Consider the following 22691-nt stretch of genomic DNA (forward strand, 5'->3'; position numbering starts at 1 on the left):
TATAGGTTCATTTATGTTCATATATGTTTGAATTATGTTTGTTTATCTTTGTTCATTTATGTTCGTTCGTTTATGTTCGTTTAGCATGTTCACGAACATAAACAAACAAACATGAACAATGCAATTTGTTAAACGAACGAACATGAACAAGAAACCTTGTTCGTTTATCCGTTCGTGTTCGTTCATTTGTTCGGCTAACTTAAACGAACAAATATGAACAAGCCCCGTTCGTGTTCATTCGGTTCGTTTACAGCCCTACTAATCACTAGGTTAAGGAATTTTATAAATAAAAGCACCCATGGAAACAAGGTTTATACATTGACAGCCCTACAATATAGATATTGTCATGTCCTGAAACCCTACGTTATATGGATACAAAATGAAGACTAAGGAGTAATAAAAATAGGAACAGACAATATAAAACATTCACAGAAGATTTAAATTACTAGGTACATCAACGAAAATGTAAATAGGAATTAGTTAAGGGCTTGAAGATGTGAGATGCCTTATGGTCAATCAGGTCCAAGTGTTTTTGTTTGAGATGCGTGTAAACAATCCAATCTCCATTATGTCTCGCACTCGGCATGGTAGTTATATATCCAGTTTGACCCCCCCATGGGAAATGGTAAGATCCAAAGATTGGCTCTCCCAATCCAAAGTTCATATCTTTAATCGGTAAACCTTGTCCTGATGATACAACTATTGCATCCCCATCAGTCTCTTGTAGCTTGAAATAAACCCTTGCAACTGCTGGCTCTGGCCTATGCAACTCTACCCAATCAACCAACCCCCTAAAATGTTCTTCATTTGTTGTCTCCTTCACAAACTCATGAACCTTATTTGCGACTTCATTAAGTGTCATTTCCTTGAGTTGGCGATTGTTTGCCTCACCATATGGTATAGATAATATGTTGCCAAAGTGGTTCTTTAACATAGACGATTCTTCCTCACTATTTCCAGTAAGGAAATGTCGTCCACTAACAACAACACCCACTCTAGATGTTTTGTTTACATCATCATCGACTTGTTGAGCTAATAATTTCCATATATATGCTGTAAAAGACTGAACTTTGCTTCTTCTAATGTCTTTTGTACTGGCTTGTGATTGAAGGTTATTAACGGATTCTGCATGAATGTAGTAGATACGACTACAAAGTTCGTCATCACAGGAAGGTGTTGGAGGAGGCAATGACGATATGGGAATATACAGATCATCAAAGGTTGTGTCGTAATGGGGTGGGCGTCTTGGGTTGAGAATAGATGATCGAAAAGATGGGATGTTTGAAATTTTATTGAATTGGGTTAAGTCAACCCATGCAGCCAAGAACATGTTTAAAGAATCGCCATCAGTGAAACGGTGATCAAAAGCACATGATAATATTATTGCTCCACATTTCAACTCTGTGACCTGTTTTATTCAAAAATATAAGATGATATTACCAACTAATACGTATATATAAAAAATTCTTTGTGATCAAAGATATGTTTTTTTTTATAAGAATGCCAGATAGATCTTGCTGTATCTAGCAATCTACAGAGAGTTTTGATATCAATCATATGTACCTGATACCTGTTTAACTTTGCCAATATTTTTTCCTTGCCAGTTTGTTAAAGTTGCAGAAAACAATTTATATATTCTGTTTATATTTTATCTATATATTGCCGATTGTATATTTTGTATTCTATAACGTCTAAGATCGGTATGTACCATGCATGTATTAAATATATTGATGGGAGGCAAAATGTTTCATGTTTTGTTTTGTTTTATACCACCTTTGAAATTTTTTCCTACTTTATTGATTCTCCACCTTTAATAGATAAGTTAAAGTGCGTTTGTTTTGAAAAAAGATCATAAGAAAGAATAAGACAATACAAAAGCTAACAGGTTAGGTATTTCAAAATTAATATAAGGAATAAATATTTCACGACCTCATCTATGCAGTACTTTAATGATCGTAAAACTGATAAAAGAATCATACTTCTATTATTAGCACTATAAATAAATAAAAATACAACTCGATCGATCTCACGTTCATCCTTGTAAATTCTTAATATGAACTAAAGTCTAATAACGTAATAAAAATTAGAAAGATAAAAGATTAGGAATGGAAACTACTATGTAATTAAATAAGGGAAAACATTTAATAAAAGAACTAGAAAAATAATACTTGACATACTAATAATAGAGGTTAATTTAAACTATACACCTTTGCGTAATTGCGTACGTTAGATGCATCATACATATATTTTGACAACATGTGTATTTTTACTCCATTAATTTATTACATCATACTTGAAAGTACGTTACCAAAGTAATAGAATATTAACGTGTTCAATTAATAACTGGTATGATTGTAGTTTTGGTCTAAACTATATAAACAATGGCCAGGTAAACGAGTTTCCTTATTTGTCAAGGTTCAAACCTATTCGAGGGTTTTCGTAGTCGTGAGAATATTTCTTAATTTTTTGTCGTTACTATGTCATTTTTAAGTCAAATTCGCTTTATGGAAAGCCAAAACTGTAGTTATGTAGTTAATTAAATAATATTTTGACATAATCTATTAGAAACATGTGTACGTTTGTATAACAATATAACATTATAAAAAAGTACATCTATATCTTTAATATGAAAACGCTATTAAACATAATTTATTAGGAAGTGGGAACATCCTAATTTAATTGCAAACTTTAAAATCTAAGAGTGCTTATAATTGATTTAATGGCTACGCATACACCTTTATATATATTATTAAAACATGCAAACTTTATTTTTATTTCATTTTAGACAATATGCTGTCATCTGATTTTACACATATATGTAAGTTTGAATGTTTCAAAAAGTAAAGATATGTTGATTAAAATGAACAAAATAGATGACTCACTTCAAGATTTTGTTAACTGATTAAAACAAATATTAACATAAAATATTAATTAAATGCAAACCTCCAAATAGTAGAATGCTTAATTGATTTGGTGCTTACCCAACACCTTTTATATTATTATGAATTACAAAAAACTTTATTTTTATTTCATTTTAAACTATATGCTGTCAATTCGTGACACACATGTAGATTTGAATGTTTCAAAAAGCGAGATATAGGTTGATCAATTAAAATGATTAAAATAGATATGTCACTATTAACTAAAACAAATATTAACATAAAATAAGTTTTTGTTCTATTCGTACAAACTTTTAATTAGTTAAAAAACTATAAACTCTCGAATTGGCTATATCATGAAACGATGGACTTCTGAACTTCAAACATCCATTTTAAGATTATATATGTCGTCTTAACTGCTTGATCATGTTATCTCTGAATATATAACTAGGGTTTGGTTTTACCTGAACTGAAATCACACCACGATTAATCTTAGGGACCAACTTTCCCTTCACAGTTTCATCAGGGTGATGCAAATCTAGCGTTTGAAGGTCAACGTCAGCGTGAGCATGTACAAACTCCACACCATAGTTGTTGCAGAGCACCTCCGGTTCCCCAAGCCTGTTCGGGAGTATCTCTCCGGCGAGCGGGTAAAATGTGGATAACACAATACCCAAAGATTTCTTAAGCGTCTTCACCACCGTTTCCGTTGAAGTGGCAGTGTCATCATTTTTCTTGTAGCAAAAGAAAACTCCGGCGGCAAGTGGTGGTAGGAGTAAGTCTAAGTTGGTTAAGGGAAGCCAGAGTTCGTGAGTCGGCGCCTGAGCTGCTGAAATGACCTCGATGTCTTTCACTGTAACTTGGTAGTCGAGTGAGTAGTCAACCATATCGTTGGAGAGTTCTAACGTGTGGAGGGTGGAGAGTTTAGCATGGAGATGATTATGGCTTAGATTAGAAAGAGTTGTTCGAGAATAATTGTGAGAAACAGTATTAAGCAAACCGCATCTGTTCTTTGAGACGTGAGAAAAGGAAAAGGAAAAGGGTGGCGATGGCAGTGGGGGCGGGGGTAGTGGTAGTGGTGTTAGTGGTGATTGAGGATGGTGGCGGATATGAATATGATGTGATGTAAGGTAAGAAGTCTCTTGAACCCATCTCTTATTGGATCTCCCAATGTTAAGAAGAGTAGAATATTTTCTCATGTTCGTGAGAGAGAGAGAGAGAGAGAGAGAGAGAGAGAGAGAGAGAGAGAGAGAGAGAGAGAGAGAGAGAGAGAGAGAGAGAGAGAGAGAGAGAGAGAGAGAGAGAGAGAGAGAGAGAGAGAGAGAGAGAGAGAGAGAGAGGGTTGGATTCTAAGTTCAATGAATTCTAAACATAATCAGCTACATTTATACAGCACTTAGCATATACTACTGTGGTTTCTTTCGCAGTGGCAACTTGTATCCCCCCATATCCATCATATATCATTGACTTAAAATTTAATTCTTTTATTATTAATTGCGTATATATATCATAATCTACTTTATTAATTAAATCGTATTTCTTATATTTTATTATTCTTCATAATGTTTTTTCAACCATGATTTTGATGTTTTTTATTTTTATATTAATGTATTAGTATTTTTTTTCTTTATTTATTAATATGCAATATATGTTTTATCAGTATGATGAAAGGTATGTGTAGGTGTGATTAAAAATGACTTTTGACCTAGTTTTCTTTGAATTTACCAAGTCAGTACTCTATTAGATATATAATCCCAAACAGGGTACTCGTTATTTTAATGGATACGATTATTAAATTAAAAAAAGAAACTCACTTGTTCTTAAAAGAAGATTAGATGTCTTCAATTAAAAAGGGCAGATGATCACTACTAGAAAAAAGAAGGTTTACCTACGAAAATTAGCTACAGGTAACATTCCATCGGTAATTACTGGTAAAACACCGCCATAATGCAGCATCCTAAGGCTAAATGGAGTGGTCACCACCAGCCCACCGAAAAAGTGGTGTCACCTCTGCGCCACTTCAGCTTCACCACAAACCCACCACCAACCCACTAAACCTAGGAAATGGTCACCACTACACAATTTTTTTTCTTTTTTTCTTTTTTTATGATTAATTTAAATAAAAACATAAAAAACTATTTTACATTAATTGAAACTAAATTACATTACTTAAAAAACATTGAAAATTAAACCTAAAAACATAGAAAATTAAACCTAAATTACTAAAAAACATAAAAACACATAGAAAATTAAAATTAAAATACTAAAAAAAACATTAAAAATAACATAGAAAAATAAAACTAAATTACTAAAAACCATAGAACTTAGTTGCGATATTTGTCGAGGACTTCTTGTTGGATTTTCATAAACGCCCTTAAATTTTCTGGGTCGAGACTCTGTTGCGGCACCGTGTTTATAATTTGAAGATCGGTGAGTGCCAATTGTCGCCGACGTTGTTCCTCTGTTGACTCAATTTTTTTTCCAAAAACATTAAAGTTTTGTCGATTTTCTCCGCTAGCACGTCCTCGTTGGTTGATTTTCCGCTAGAAGATGCTCCCTTTCTCGCTTTGTCCCTTCCCGGTGGTCGACGAAGTTGGACGTCCGGTGGACCATCCCCCTCGGTCGCGTCATTGAGGTCGAGATTAACACCAATGTCCGACTCGGATGTTCTCGGCCTTTTGTTGGAACCGGTGGTAGATCCCGAATGAGCCGTTTCCGGATAAATGACCCATTTTGGACCATTGCGACAAACTTCCCACGCCTTTTGGTTGGCAAATGATTTACCATTGTTGGTAATTTTGTATTGGTACAACGCGGTTGATAAAATGTTGAAATCGTTGCTACCACTTCGATGCATATTTTTAAGATTGTCAAATACGCCGTTAAATTTGGTGCAAGTCGCTCGAAGGTCACGCCATTTTGCATTGACCGAGTCGTATGTCCGGCTCGTTTGCCTTACTAACAAGGCATGGAAGTGGTCTAGAACACGATTCCAAAAGCCTTGACCCGATTGCGCGTTGCCGATATCCCCGTCTTGTGAAATGAAAATCCAAGCTTTTGCTAAAGTTTCCTCCTCCTCCTCGGTCCATTGAGTATTTTTCTTTTTTGCTGCATCTTTTGATTTTTTTTGCCTTCTACGACTTGAACCTGTTCGTCGTCGTCGTCAATGTCGAGGTTTATGGGTTGAGATTGAGATAATGGAACTTGAGATGGTTGTGGAGTTTGTTGACCTGGTGGTTGTTGTTGTTGAAATGCTTGAAATTGGGGTTGGACGAATTATGGTGGTTGTTGTTGTTGGTAGTAGTGTGGGTGGTACGAAATGTTGGTGAATAAAGGTTGTTGTGGAACCGGGGCAGTGGCGGAGCCAGGATCAAAGTAAAGGGGTATCCCAATTTTTTTTAGGGTAACCCAATTTTTTTCCGGGGTAGTTGGGTTTCCCCGGTTCGGTTTTTGTTTTAAACCCAAATCTTAATCGAATCCTTAGCTAACCTCAAGTCTTGTTATATAAACATGAAGTTGAAGTATATTTTGATACTTGAATCGATGTGAGACTCAAAATAGATATCAAATAAAGAATGAGCATAACAGGTTTATATAATAGAAAAAAATGGTTGAGTTTACATGTGTTTAGCGATGTGGGATAGAATAGCTGGGAAAATAAAACAAAAGTAAACAAAGGATATGTAAGAAGCAAGAATTGATCTTGAGACATTTACTTCAAGAAGTCGGTGCCTTAACCAGTAGACCAACTGTTTGTTTGTGTTTATAAGTAGAGGGATGCGTATATATACACTATACCGATTTTTTTTGAGGTATACGTAAACATAAAGTACACTACCGAAAAAAATTTGAGGGGTATCCCGGGCTACCCCGGGATCCCCTTGGATCCGCCCCTGAACCGGGGATGATAACAAATGCATGTAGCCAATGTTTGCTAACGGATCATTTGGAGTGTTTGGGGTGTTCGGGGTGGGTGGGTTATTTTGGTTTGGATCCATGGAGGAAAGTATATTTTTTGGAAGAAGTATATATGTTTGTGTTCAAAGTGTGTGGTGGTGTGTTTGAAATGAAATAAAATGTCGATATATATAGAGAAAGGATTGAGTAATTAATTAATTAATTAATTATTTTTTTTTACAAACGGTCAAATGTGCATTAATCGATTCAACAGTCAAAAAGTTAATAAACCAATCAAGTTGCTCGTCTTCATCCGTCTCCAGCTCCACGGAACAGGCAACCCACCGGCCGGTGGGGCGGTGCTCACGCGTGAAGGGGGCTGACACGTCAGCTCCCACGCGTCTCCTTCCCTCCCACTCCTGAAAGCCTAATACATCGACACTTTCGTGACCGAACACCGAGGGCATAGCGATGGAAAAAAAGAAGACCTCGAAAATCGTGGGTAATACCAAAAAACAACAATAAAATTGATTTTTTTAAGAAGTGGTCACTAATTAATCCGTCCGTAAAAATACAAAATGAAAAAATAATAATATTTTATTGTCGCCTGTTGTAAACACCGACGGACAAAAACAAATTATGATTTTTTTTAAGAAGTGGTTGTTAATCCGTCCGTGAAAACAAAACGAAAATTTCAACGATGGAGTACGAACCCGAACCATTGCTGTGGGGGAGAATAGCCACTACCACTTTGGTTGTAAGCTCCATTGATCTAATCTTTTTTTTTTTGTATATATAATTTACATAGAATACAAATATATTATTCTTAATACTATTAATTTTTTGTTCCTCTATCAACAGTTCTTGCGGTTCATTCGTTGATTTTTTTGGTTTTCTTTTAATCTGTCTGATTTCATCGTTTTTTTAATCTGTAATCTGTATTCCACCGCTATTATAACCAATAAAAATAAGATTAGTGTCTCTTCTGCACGGCTTCGTTCCTTCATTCCTTGGATGAAAACAAAACCCACTACAGCTTCCCACCGTTTTTTTTGGTTCTTTGCTTCATCTATCTCTCTCCGGTTTTCCATCGGCTGTCTGGGTTGGAGTCGACCTCAACCACTCTACAAACCCTACTCCGACGCCATCGTGTCTCATCTTCTCCACCGTTTCTGCAAACCATTGTCATTCCCTCTCAGAGGATTAGAGTGAAGGCGAGCCAGGAAAGCACCTTGAAGCTTCTTTCTTCCACCGCCATCTCTCCACAACAATCCCTCTTTCTACTTCCCGATCGGATAGACGCTGCCTCTGCCACAACAGCTATCGTCACTTCCGTCTTCCCAAAGTCGCATCAAATACAAATCGGTGTTCCTGAGTCGCCGCATTCTTCGTTTCTCAGTTTGCGCCCATTTTCATTCTACAAGATTTGGATGGAGTTCACCGGAAAATGAAGGTGCTTTGATTTTTCTTGTTTGTAGTCACTGCATAAATTGTATCTGATGAAGACGACCCAAAAACCCTAAAAAGTTTCCACTTCCAGTTTCCCATGATCTTCCCAAAATTGCAACAGTTCCAATGGATTTTTGTCTAAAATGAGAATAATGAAGCATTGGAAAATTCAATTATGAAGTCTTCTTCTCCAACTTCTCAATTCATTGACTCAACTGCACATGACCCAGAAGCAATTTTTTTTATAAAAAATCCTAACCTGAATGTTGATGGTAATGAATCAGGTCTTATTGAAGTCGTCTTTGCCATGTAAGTTTCACTGTTCCGTGCAGTCTTTCTTCGACTTTATTTCACTTATTAACTGATTCAATTCTTGAATATGACTATTTTAGCCATGATATTGACAATATATTGCCTGAGAACCTTGGTGACACAAGGACTGTTGTATGTGTGTATTTTACTTTGTGTATATGGGTACATGGATTAGTATAGTTGGAGCTATTGTAGAGTATGTCAAGTAGCTATAAAAGTATGTACAGGTGTCCTATTTTTTCACATATATTTATGTATTGAAAACAGTTTATTGATTAAATATAATTATTAACTAATAAAAGTGTGTATTTCATTGTCTATTTTTTAATTGTTGCTATTTTCTTGCATCAAAAAACAAAGCCCTTGATTTTTTGTGTTTGATCGCTCTTGAAAAATTGTGTATTTCACTAGGTGTTTGGCTTTGAGTTTATCAAAAAGCCTCACTGGATGGAACGTTTTGGGAAGGAGTGTAGCAAGGTGTACAGAGGAAAAAACATGAAGAAATTCAGAGAACACTGTTGAAATTGAGAAGAACATAGTCTTTTTTCCTCAGGTGCTTAATTTATTATTATTATTATTTTTATAAAAGAGGGTATCTGATTATGTTTATTATGAATAAAAATGTGTGATTGATTTTGTAATCAAGACTTATTTTCTGTACATTTGTCATATAATTATAAAGTTCATTATTTTTAAGGATTTAACTAATAAGTTGCACCTTCTTGGTTCTTGGATTTTTTCCAAGATACCTTTGTTAAATCATAAATGGAGTTAAGAGTGATTTTATTTTGAAATTTTATGAAAATTCCAAAAAATAGTTTGACCCTCAACTTCAATGTGACAAAACTAATATTTGGAAATGTTCTAGGTCATCAGCGGGTATTGGTGCTTCGTTGATGCCAAAAACATTATTGAGGTATATCATACTACCGTTCTTCATTCTTCATTTTTTTTTTAAAATTATGTTTGTTTTGTTATTGTTGTTGCTGCTGCTGCTGCATTTCAATGATAGTACTAAACTTCCGCATACAATTATGTTCAGGGAAGCACAATTATGTTATGCTTTTATTTATTTTTCTCTAATATTAAAATCTGCTAACTTGGGAAAATGGATGAGTTGTGCTTCAATTTGTACATGATACTGTTCACAAAATTTGGAGGTCAATACCTGCTAACTCTTGCACCTTTTTTTTGGCGATTAGGTACTTGTGGCGCATTTGAATTTGATTTTTATTTTTGTTTACTGAATTGTGTTGATTGTCATGTGTTCAGAGATAATTTCTATTTATTTGTGTTAGTAAAATATGTTTCCATAGGTAGTTGATTTGTGGCAGTGTATGCCTCTCACATTAGGCTAAAAAATCATTAAAATCATTTCCACATTGCATTCAAAAGAAATTACTCGATTAGTATGGTTAATTTGCAGCCATCACAGTTCTCATGACAGTACACAATATCCAGCTGAATTTAGTGGTAATAAAGTTGATCTTACATAGTTCTTTTACCTTGCAAGTGAGGTGGTAACGGGCTGCATGTCGGCTGATTTGTTCATTTTTTTACATGAAAAAAGTAGGGAACTTTTTCATGTTGAACATCATCTTTTACAAAAAAAAAAATACCGTCTAACCCCCACAACGTGGGGGTACATGTACATCTAGGGCTATAAACGAACCAAACGAACACGAACGGGGCTTGTTCATGTTCGTTCGTTTAAGGTAACCGAACAAATGAACGAACACGAACGGTTAAACGAACGAGTTTTCTTGTTCATGTTCGTTCGTTTATGTTCGTGAACATGCTAAACGAACATAAACAAATGAACATAAACAAACGAAGATAAACAAACATATATGAACATAAATGAACATATAATATAGTAATGTAATCAAACATAATTAAACATATATGAAGATAAAAAGAACTTATATGAACGAACATGAACAAACGTAAACGAAGAACATAAACGAACGTTCACGAACATAATTGAACGAACGAGACCATTGTTCATGTTCGTTCGTTTAACTAAACGAACGAGAATTTGTGTTCATGTTCGTTCGTTTATTAAATAAACGAACATAAACGAACTTCCCGCCGAATGGTTCACAAACAGTTCGTTCAGTTCGTTTACAACCTTATGTACATCCCTAGTTATTATATATATATATATATATATATATATATATATATATATATATATATATATATGTTCAAATGAGAATATTTTTTCGATTGAGAGCATTTGAGAACATTTTTTGTCTACCACATTAAAAAATACGTGTGTTTGTATCTTGAAGGGTATTTTCGTAACTTTGTCTGTTATAAACAATTATTTTGTTTGATTCCTTTACATGTTTGACGGAAGCTCGGGAGTATCATTTGAATTCCGAGTGATTTGATTCTATTTTTTAACAATTCATCATAGATCTTAGTGATTTAGATGATTTTTCTTTCAAAATTCTATGCTTGTTGTTCGTCGATTGTTCTAGAAGAAGAAATTATGTCATCGTCCAAGAATTTTAGGTTTAACTGTTCGTTCTATCAAAAGGTAAAAATCTTCGCTTCACACAACTTTTTTTATGATTAAACATTGACATTTTTTTCATCTATTCAACTAATAGAATGAGTTACCTAACGTTTTGAGTTTGAAAAGAGTTAGGTTTATCATATTGTTCATCGAAATAGTAAAGATCATCACTTTTCAGAACTTATTTTGATTATTTATCGTCGATTCTTGCATTATAACTGCATTTATCGCCCATTCTTCATGATAAATGCATCGAAAAAGTTAGGTTTAATATATTGTACCTTATGTTGATCATTTAACGTCGATTATTGCATTTGTTATTGTATTTATGTAGTATAAATCAAAATTGTGAAGTTTTAAGTATAAATTGAAAGTTTTGAGTTCGAAAGGAGTTAGGTTTAATATATTGTATCTTATGTTGATCATTTAACGTCGATTATTGCATTTGTTTATGTATTTATGTAGTATAAATCGAAATTGTTGAGTATGAAGTTAATAATTGTGATTTATGTTTGCAGGAAAACCTAAATCATTCAGAAAACATTTTTGGTTAGTATATGTTTAAAATTATATTATTTGAATCACATGTGATTAAGTTTTTTTTATTAACAGTTTATGATTAGCTATTAAAGGAACAAATGTGATTGATATCTGTTATTTAAATTGTAATACTCAACATAAATTATATGTGATTCATATCGTTGATATTTGTTATAAACTATAAATGTTTTATTAACAATGATCAAATCATATGTTATTGATATATGTTATGAACTATAATACAATGCTTTAAATCATACATTATTAATATAAGTTATAATCATAAATGTTTTAGTTATATATGTTTAAAATCATATGTGATTGATATATGTTATAATCACAGATGTTATGAACATTTATATTTTATATTATAACATAACATTTACATTTTATATTATAGTGTTTTATATCATATATTATTAGTATTTGTTTTAACAATAAATGTTTATGTTGTTAATGACAGGTTCTGTTGTTTGAATGTAACAAACCGTTATTCCAAACCTATGTAACAATGTAGGTCAATTTAATTTCTTTTTAAAATAATAAAGAGAAATTTTAGCATACTATGTATATTTACATAATTGACCCTCCAAAATAAATTATTAAACAATCTCGATTGGTATGAACCAAGCGATAGAGATTGTAACAAGGTTTCCAAAAACATAAAGAACACTAAAATCCGAGTTATAACGAAGAAGTTATGACCAATCGAAGATCCGCGACAAAACCGACAAAACACTGTTCAATGTAAAAACTGAATTTTCAATAAAAGGCTTTTTAGCCATAACAATCTAAATGAAAGTTGTAGTTTATGTTAAACCGAGAACTTTAATAAAAAGAACGTCAAAATCTGACTTCGTATGAAGAAGTTATGATTTTTCTAAGTTTCGGTATAGCAGTGTACAACTAAAAACTCGAAATAATGATCGAGTGATTTTTAGCCGACACAACCTAAACGAGAATTGAAGGTCTCGTCAATAGTAGTACAACGGTAAAAAGACAGACAAAAACGGACGTCGGATGAAGAAGTTATGAATTTTTAACGGATTTCCTGTCCTAATTTGTTAAAAATAATAATATTAAAAACGAATTCAAAATTAGCCGACGAAGTCAAAACGAAAGTCGTAGAGTATGATTTTTGTTGGGTTTTGAGCATTCTAACACTCTTATGGTATACATGCAACCCTATAAACCTTGGATCTATGTTTTCTCTATTATACATGCAAATATTAATTATTCCAAGGTTTCATCCTAACTAGCATATTATGAAGCACCTATACTACAAAGTTCTAGTTAGATGACATACCTTTTGATGTAGCTTGATGTCTTCAAGCTTTAAGAGCTTAGCTCCAATAGTGTGGAAGCCTCAAATGGAATCACAAATCACCAAAACACCTTGGAAGAACTTGAGAGAATATGTATACACACTAAAATCGGCCCACTCTTATTTTCACACACTTGTGCCAATCTTGTGAGCCAAGGACCCCTTTATATATTATGGAGGATTAGGGTTACATCCATGTAAACCCTAATACCCATGACCTTTCATTTACATAGGATCCATGGGTTAAAAGCTCCATGGACCATCCATGAAAGCTTAGCCCAACCTAAATGAACTTGGCCCATTCCATATATATAAGAGTCCATATTTAATTAGTTCTTTTTGATCACTTAATTAATTCTAAATTAATTCTTGATCAATACTAATTAAATAATATGATTCCATATTAATATATTAGAACTTATAATATATTAATATAAATCATAAATATACTATTCTCAAAAGACTATCCATATAAATTGTGCCGGTGAAGTGCAACCCAAATGGACCATGCCGGGTCGGGTCAAGTACATACCAAATATAGTTATGGACTTAGACATTAATCCAACAGTCTCCCACTTGGATAAGTCTAAAACTATTATTGAGTATGACTTCAAAACCTAACTGGCAATCGTAGCTCTTAAAGCCGCTGTCGAACTCTGACCTTGTCAATGACTTGTCCATTAGATAAGGGATCATATATTCCTCCATTCTAGATATCATATGGGCTGAGACATGGATTATAATCATTCTCTCTGTCCATTTGTTGTTTCCCGATTTTCGATTTATGATGACTGACTGATTGAACAAATCAAATCAGTCCTGGCTTGGCCAAGCACTCACATGTGTCATCGCTAAATCATCGAGGGGACCACAGATATCGCTTTTATCCCGAAGGTAAAAGGAATGGATAAACTTCGACTCATATGGCTTGTTCTACTACTTGTTGAATCATACACAAATGCACATTTGATAACATCGAGTTACCAAATGCGTTTTCGTGCAATCAATGTATAACCAACTCATAGTAACAACTCATATCTCTAGGTTTGAAGAATATAAAATATTATCGTCTCATGATCACTCGTGATAAAATCCATGAAGTGATTCAAATGAGCGCGGGTTGAATCCAATACTCAGAACTTATGAGCACTCATGAGTATTGTAGCACCACTTTGTCCACCAACATGGACCTCTACAAACCAACCCATGACAGTCTTGATTCATATCTACTTCCAACATATGACCGACTGTGGATGGTTTGAATAACTTAATCATTCAGGAAGAGCGACTTAGTTATTCTGGAAGTCAAAACATGCAAAGTGAAACACAAGACTAAATGAATCAAATATGGTATCAAACCCTATGAATATAAATAAACACTTTTATTTATCACCATACTGATTACTCATTATTCATTGTTTCGGTTTTATCAACTTTATATTTGAATTAAAAACACTAGTTGTCCCATGCTCCAAGCATGTACACTATGTTTTTCTTAAACAATAGCTTTGCCATACACCAAGTATGCACTCTATGTTTGTCTATGATCCTTACTTTGTGAAATAAACCAATTGAACATAATTTCAATGATTTTAATTTCACACTCCCAAATCCTTATCGAAAAATGTGAGAATTTCAAATTCCTACCATTTATCGAAATCTGTTTAGATTTTAAACTTATATGCACTGACCCTCCTGTAATGAATATGTACAAAGTCACAAAGACTTCTCAACAGTCATTATAAGGTATTCCAATGGAGATCAACTCCATGGAAACTAAGTCTCATATTCAAAGTAGATTGCTTTGGACATGCTTCTTGCATTAAGTTTTCTAATCTTACACAGATAACTTCCACCTATGGAGACAACTCCATATTCTCATTTTGACTATCACTTCTGAATAAGAGATGCATCTTTTCAGAATATGTCAATATGGTCCTTCCAAAATTAGCACTATACTTCCAACTGTCCCTGAGCAACCAATCTTTGGTAAACCTCAGATTGTCCTCGACAATTGCTTAATCATTTTAGTCATATCCAATTCTAGACCTTTTCCCTTCTTAATGCCTCTGGGCATTTGGAAAAATATAGAAATGACAAATATTATAGCACATGCAATCGATCATGTACCCAAAGCAAATGGTACACGATTCATGATGTCTCACATAAAGACATGATTCTAGACCAGTCTTTTGCTACAATATTTTTATTTGCCATGTTTTCAAAATTTGACTATGAAGAGGGATGCCGTAATCATAATCGAATTTTGAGAACGCAATATATAGAATTTCCTTAAGTTGAACCAATCCAACATGAAATTCATATATATATTCTTGACTAAAGATGATTAAGGTCTCAATCTAAGCCTTTAGAACTGAAATGAAGTATATCCTCTCCCTTAATTATAGCAAAACAACTTTTTCAATCCCTGCAGCCTCACGAATTGAAACTTTTGTTTTCTATAAATTAACATTGCTAACTTGCAACACTAACAATAATTATCATGCTCCCACTAACATGATGACTATTAGCATAACACTTATGCTCCCACTAGCTTTGACATGTACTCAGAAATCAGCTGGACTTCTAGAAATCAATACTTTATTGACTTTCTTACCAAAGTTCAGATTTCTGATACGAGATGCTTTGATAAAACTTTATCAAAATCATACACCTTTCCTTAGATAGCATGCATGTGTGTCTAAACAATTTCAGAACTATGAAAAGGGATGCCGTAATCATAGTCTCAATTGTTTAGACCTTTTGCCATCTGCTTCAAATCTACTTGGTGGAAGTGTTTCCTAACCATCATTTTCATGAATCGGAGAGAAACCTTATGACCCTTAGATTTTATGGTGTATGTGTTGTTATCCATGTGAATTGTCAAAACCATAGTCACAAGACAAGGATAATGACAAATCCAAACTCATATGGACTGAACTTATGCAATCTTAACTTCTTGCCACCTGGCAGTACAGGGCCTGCCATTGCTTCCAAGTTGTTATGCAACCAATTGAGAACTTTCAGAACTCCTATGCAAAGCCAACTTTAACTGGAATGGGCACAGAATATGTCAACACGATAGGTTATAAACCTCAAGTCGTGTGCTAGTGAAGAACCTCAGGTTTTATTCTTGATTAGTTCTTGAAATTCTTTTTAGGATCTTTAAGACTCCCACTATCCTCTTGACATATAAGACTATCTTGCCAAATATTCAAGAGATAGTGCAGATTCTTTATCAAGACAAACACTTCACACAATTGGCCTTAGTTGGTCTTTGTTTTATCCAAAACATCACAACTTACCAATTTCAAATGTACAAGAGTAGGACACTTTTACTCTTACATTTGACAAGTGTTTTAAACCTTCCTTTAAGATATGTCACTCAAGTTACAATCTTGGAGTATGACTCTAAGAATTGTTTTGGAACGAAGTATGACTCATCTTCCTGATCTAACCATTTCAACAATTCATGACTCCTCTTCTTAGTCATAAGAATGCACTAAGATGACCTTTAGAGGACTAATTGTGATATGATTTCTAAATCATTAACATGATCACAAACATGATACTAAAGTACTCTCCCATCTTTTCAGATTTGAGAAACTTTTATCTTTCTGCCTAATTTGATTCTTCCCATTCGTTCTGCCATACATTGAGACTTTTCCAATGTTTCAGAATTATACTTAAACTTGTAAGTATAACCATATTTACTAAACTTTAGTAAATCAAATAGTCTTAACGAGCTTTGTGGTGGACATGACCAGTGCACAAGAATGTGTACTCGATCCCTTTAGTCCTTCACTTGACTCACACATCCATGTGAACAAGTAATTAGTCTTGCTTTTCCAATGCTTGAAAGTTCTCATTCATCATACTATTCAACTTGCATGATTCCAAGTTTCGGTCCAATTGAAACTTGGGTGATGAGGAACTTTCCTGATTTGGTAAATTTAGACACTACCACAAATGAAAGAATCAAATCCATTTTCCAATATTGCTGTCAGTGGAATCATATAAGCAACAATTTTCCACAAATGCCATTGTAAGGATAATTCAAATAAACAAAATTAAACAATTTTCTTTTATTTTAAAACTTTGCGGAAAAACTTATCCTTACAATCCACATGGAAAATTGTTGTTATCTATTCCTTAGCAATATATCATAACTTCTTAAGCAACTGCTCAAAATTCTGATGCGATCGAAATCCACCTTCGCGATCAGAATCTGCATATACTTCCTTTAAGATTTCTCTCTATTCTTTGATTCTTAAAACATCAACATGTGACCCAGTCACATCATGTAATGAGGATCTCAGAATAGAACTTAACAGAGTTAGATAATGGGCTCTACCTGATGTAGAGTCAAACTTATTGACTTTAACATCCTTAGCTAAATTTGGCAGCTTTGCAATCAACGCCCCTTCCTTTGGCAAAATAAACATATGGACCATTTGGTAATGGGACTATCTCAGACTTAGCCTTCTCTTTACCATTTGGTCAACCGAGTTGACTATGGCCAATCCCTTTCCATTGGGAAGAGAATGCTTTTTCTGGATTTCCAGTGTCACCATTGTCACTGTCCATAAAGTTTTTGGGAAGTTGATCTTCTAATCAAATTTGCTTTGCTATCGTTCCAAATCATTGCTGATTCAGCAGCACCAAGCAAATAGATATGATCATTAAGGTTCATGTCATAGTCTGTTTCATACTAGTCCCAAAGGAACTCACTATGTGACTTAGAAAGTGATTGAACATTCAACTTTCTCAAGACTTTGACACCCAACTCTCCCGGCTTGTCAATATGTGACTTCATCTCTAAGATGTGATCACACATAGACCTTGCTTGCCGTTAGGGCTTGAGTGACCTTGAACTTGTGGGTTAGGGAGAATAATTGGAAGCGGTGGAGGAAGAGAAGTATGACTTCCATGAGCCAAACTCGGGAAGTCATATTCATTAGGAAAGCTTGGTTTGGGAAGATCATTGTTGTCTAAACCAGACATCAACAATGGGAGAAATTCACGTAAAGTTGATTTAAGTCCTTAATATAACACCCAATATGATATATTAAGGCTAGGACCCAACAAACTATTTTATAACTTGGAAGAGGGATGCCGTAATCCAAGCTATAAAATATTTGAAGGTAGGTGAATGACGATTCACCAATTTCCACCAAGATAAACGAAATGTATTATTAGGTTTTAATTGGTTTTGAAACTCCTAGATTCTTTTGAGATTCATTGAACTTTTCAATGGCATGTTTCAATCTCGAGTGTGCCCTTCAGGTTTTGTGACTGGGATGCCGAGGATCACAAAACAAGGTGTGAAGTAACCATGCAAATATAATTGGTACCCTTAATATTTACCCCTCAATCGATGTGCCGGTTAACCACACATGCTCCAACGATACTATGATAAACATTAAGTTACCCTTTGCCTACCTTGTTAAGTCCAGGTTAGTGTGCCGGTTAACCACACACGCTCCACTAACAGCTTAAACAAAGTGCAAAGTGTAATTTCATGGATTAGCACCTTATTCACATTTTCCTAAGTAACTAAGATTGAAAATTTATAAGTGTGTAGTTACTTAATATTTATCATTATACTTATAATGAAGGGAGAATTATAGTCCTTGTCCTACCTGTTCGGCTAACGACCCTCCACCGGTCAAGGAAGCGGTGAGTGAGAGTGGACACCCATTAAACTGCCATTTTATAGGCAGTAACCTTATACCCCCTTATAGACCGGCTTCGTGAATGAGGCATACTAATGGTAAGACGACTTGCTCTTATACATATAATATATTAAACTTTTAATATTATAATAGTATAAGGGTGTATTTTAGACATTTAAAATACTTGGTGGTTTAATCTATTAATTAAACTAGACTTTTAATTTAATTAAACTCAAACCATATATTTATGGATTAATAATACTCTTTTAATTAAACGCTTTAATTAACTATTAATAAAGTCCATAAGAGTTAATTTGAACTATTCAACAAAACAGCATAATTCCAATTATTAAACTCAAAATTAAAACCATTTAATTAATTGTTTAAGTTATGAACCCAAGAGTTTTAGAATTCAATTCTTTTTTTCATAAAAAACTTTTCTCAAATTCCAAAACTTGAGGGCAAGTTTTGTAATTCTTGAAAACCTTTGGGTTCCATAACTTATGAAATTAATGGTGTTTTATGATGAAACTTTCCATGTTCCATAACTTAAGAACAAGTTATGGAATTCTTTAAAACATTAACACCAAATTTTGTAACTCCATAAAAATTTTGAATCAAATTTTTTTTTTAAAAAAACTTTCATATCCATAACTTATGGAAGTTTCAAAAACCCTTAAGATCACAACTTTAAAAAACTTTTGAGCTCCAAAATTTTATGACAAAATATGTAACTCCTTAAAACATTTAGATCAAACTTTTAAAACTAATAAAATAATAATATCATTTTATCTTTTACTAAATTTGACCTAATTCAACTCATATAACAAATGATTCAAATTTTACAAATAATTCGTTTTTCACAAAACAAGTAATTATCTTAAAATTTGACAAACGTCATGTTTTTTTTCCTTTTTTTTTCAACTTGAAAATAAAACATTTGCATCAATATAACAGAAAACAACCCATGGCTCTGATACCACTGTTGGGTTTTGAGCATTCTAACACTCTTATCGTGTACATGCAACCCTATAAACCTTGGATCTATGTTTTCTCTATTATACATGCAAATATTAACTATTCCAAGGTTTCATCCTAACTAGCATATTATGAAGCACCTATACTACAAAGTTCTAGTTAGATGACATACCTTTTGATGTAGCTTGATGTCTTCAAGCTTTAAGAGCTTAGCTCCAATAGTGTGGAAGCCTCAAATGGAATCACAAATCACCAAAACACCTTGGAAGAACTTAAGAGAATATGTATGCACACTAAAATCGGCCCACTCTTATTTTCACACACTTGTGCCAATTTTGTGAGCCAATGACCCCTTTATATATTATGGAGGATTAGGGTTACATCCATGTAAACCCTAATACCCATGACCTTTCATTTACATAGGATCCATGGGTTAAAAGCTCCATGGACCATCCATGAAAGCTTAGCCCAACCTAAATCAACTTGGCCCATTCCATATATATAAGAGTCCATATTTAACTAGTTCTTTTTTATCACTTAATTAATTCTAAATTAATTCTTGATCAATACTAATTAAATAATATGATTCCATATTAATATATTAGAACTTATAATATATTAATATAAATCATAAATATACTATTCTCAAAAGACTATCCATATAAATTGTGCCGGTGAAGTGCAACCCAAATGGACCATGCCGGGTCGGGTCAAGTACATACCAAATATAGTTATGGACTTAGACATTAATCCAACAATTTTACCTACGCGTGCATATAAAGAACGTCAAAAACGGAGTTCGTATGCAAAAGTTATGATTTTCGCAAGTTTTTGGCACAAAAATCAAGAAATATTGAAAACCAGGCAATTTAGCAAGGCTGACCTTCGGCCACGTCACCTCGCATGCGAGGCCTCCACGTGTCACCTTCTGATTGGACCGCAGTCTCGAGTGGCGCCTTCTGATTTGACCAAGTCCGAGGTCCAATAAGCAGCCGACACCCTCGCAGGAAACACCCCCGGACACCCCTCGGACACATGCCCTCTTCCTATTGGACCGAAGTCTGGTCCAGTCCGAAGCCAACACCTCCAAGCCACCTGTCCGAGCCTCGCCCCGTGGACCTCGCTGCTGACGACGCGTGTTGCTGACTCACCTTCGGACCTGCACCCTCGCACCCTATATAAAGGGTGCGAGATCTCTCGGATTTCACACATATTTCACCCCAAAATTCATCTTTCTTCACACTTTCTACCCCCACAAGCATATTAACAATCTCTAAAGCCCCGATATCTTACTTCAAACACTAAGCAAGCCTCGAAGCCCCGAGATTCCCGAGAAGTTAACCTCTCTCCAGTCGAAACTCTACCCGATTTGAGTCGGTTTTTCGTCAAATAAACTCCTTTCCGTGAAACGAAACGATGTCCGAATCACCACCTATCATGTGAGTTCATACCCCCGTATTTTCATAATTTCTACTGTTTTAAGGGGGGGGGGGGGGCGGATTACAAGCATAACACAAGAACTTTGTGTTATAAAATCATGATTTCAAATCATGATAAAAGGACATTAAATCATCAAAAATACTCAAAACATTAAACTCTTTTATAAACTTATATTTTTCCCCAAAATTCATATTTGTATATATATATATATATATATATATATATAAATAAGATTTAAAAGGCTTAGGACTGATAACTCATTCTGGGTCCTTTTCCTTGTTTGGATGTGGGCTTATAGTACCGGTTATTTGTCCGAGTGTCGTTTAAATTTTAGTTATATATAGAATTGTATATGTATATAAATATAAAAGTTATTTCATCAGTTTAACTACCTTTGTAGCATGTTGAGCAAGGGGTTACATGCAAACATAGTTAAATACCGATTCAGAAAGTACATATAAATTAGAATAGGTATAATTTATGATACATAGAACAATAATTCATGATTCAAGTATACTAGAATACACTGTTTTACAAGAAACAAGGGTTTTGATTCAGAACAAATCAAGGGTTTACACTTGTCAAATACATGTTCAGAATACTAATTCAAGAACATACTATCAATCATTTATTTCAGAATGATTGGGTTTTCATAACTAGTATACATGTTCGGAATACTAATTCAAGAACATACTGTCAATCATTTATTTCAGAATGATTGGGTTTTCATGACTAATATACATGTAACGTTTATATGCTTTTTATGAGACATTCAATTCAGGTTGCTTAATTCATTTTAGACAACCAAGGTAAAGTCCTGACATTATAACCAGAATCTCCAGCCCGGGGATCGAAACAAGTTGTGTGTAGATCTATATCGGGATTGACAACCCTGCACTCAGGCTGCTAGCTACAGTCAGGCATACACGCCAATAAGTGGCAATTGTTATCAACAGTTTAAACGCTCACAAAGCATTTGTTTCAGGCCATCCTGTCATAGTATGGTTATAATAACTCATTAAAAATATATTAACAATACGTTAATGTATAAACAACTAAACGAAAGTACACCTTCAAAGTACCAGTTTACAAAATACAAACTACAATGGTTCAATACAGTTTTCAATAATAGCTGGTGGAGCCAGGCACACTCTCAGTTACAAGCTTTTCATAAAGGAATACAAATACAAAACATTGATACAAAGAGAACGGTTTTATGGGAATAAAACTACTTTTCATATACAACAGAAAATATAGGATTTTCTGGAACAGTTTACATATACAAGATATAGAGACACTCTTTTAAACATAAACACTTATGCAATCACTCAACTTTATGTTGATACTCTCTTTTCAAATTACTTGTATTCTCAGGGAAATAATACACAGGTACTCCCCGAGCTTTTTGAGAAGATGGAGCTATGTTGAGTCATATCTTCTTTTGTATAATTATTTTGGTTCAATATACAATGATTGAATACATGTAAATACTTATACTTTTTAAATACAATGGTTGTTTGTACTTTGATTACTATGATGCATGTGTTATGATACTACAATTGAAGTCCTCCACCCCCGGACGTTTATGCCGTCTGGTTTGGGGGTGTGACAGATTGGTATCAGAGCATTGTTTATAGTGAACTCAGTATATCAATCCATAAAAGATATACAAA

General features: G+C 34.0%; 1 protein-coding gene across 1 annotated transcript; it reads right to left on the minus strand.

Annotated features, from left to right (window-relative positions):
- Window positions 1–259: 259 nt before the first annotated feature.
- On the minus strand, window positions 260–4170 carry LOC145125065 (coniferyl alcohol acyltransferase-like). Its single transcript, XM_079060557.1, has 2 exons — window positions 3344–4170; window positions 260–1408 (listed from the first exon to the last, which is right to left on the minus strand). The coding sequence occupies exons 1-2, from the start codon at window positions 4076–4078 to the stop codon at window positions 455–457; spliced, it is 1689 nt and encodes a 562-aa protein (XP_078916683.1). The 5' UTR covers window positions 4079–4170; the 3' UTR covers window positions 260–454.
- Window positions 4171–22691: the final 18521 nt, after the last annotated feature.

This window comes from Lactuca virosa, chromosome 7 (assembly GCF_052849685.1).
Source record: "Lactuca virosa cultivar CGN04683 chromosome 7, Lactuca_virosa_CGN04683_v6, whole genome shotgun sequence".
Classification (NCBI taxonomy): Eukaryota; Viridiplantae; Streptophyta; class Magnoliopsida; order Asterales; family Asteraceae; genus Lactuca; species Lactuca virosa.

Coding starts and splice junctions, on each gene's coding strand:
- LOC145125065 (XM_079060557.1), bottom strand. CDS start 4,078: ATGAGAAAATATTCTACTCTTCTTAACATTGGGAGATCCAATAAGAGA. Junction 1,409..3,343: donor GTGGTGTGATTTCAGTTCAG/GTAAAACCAAAC, acceptor TGAATAAAACAG/GTCACAGAGTTGAAATGTGG.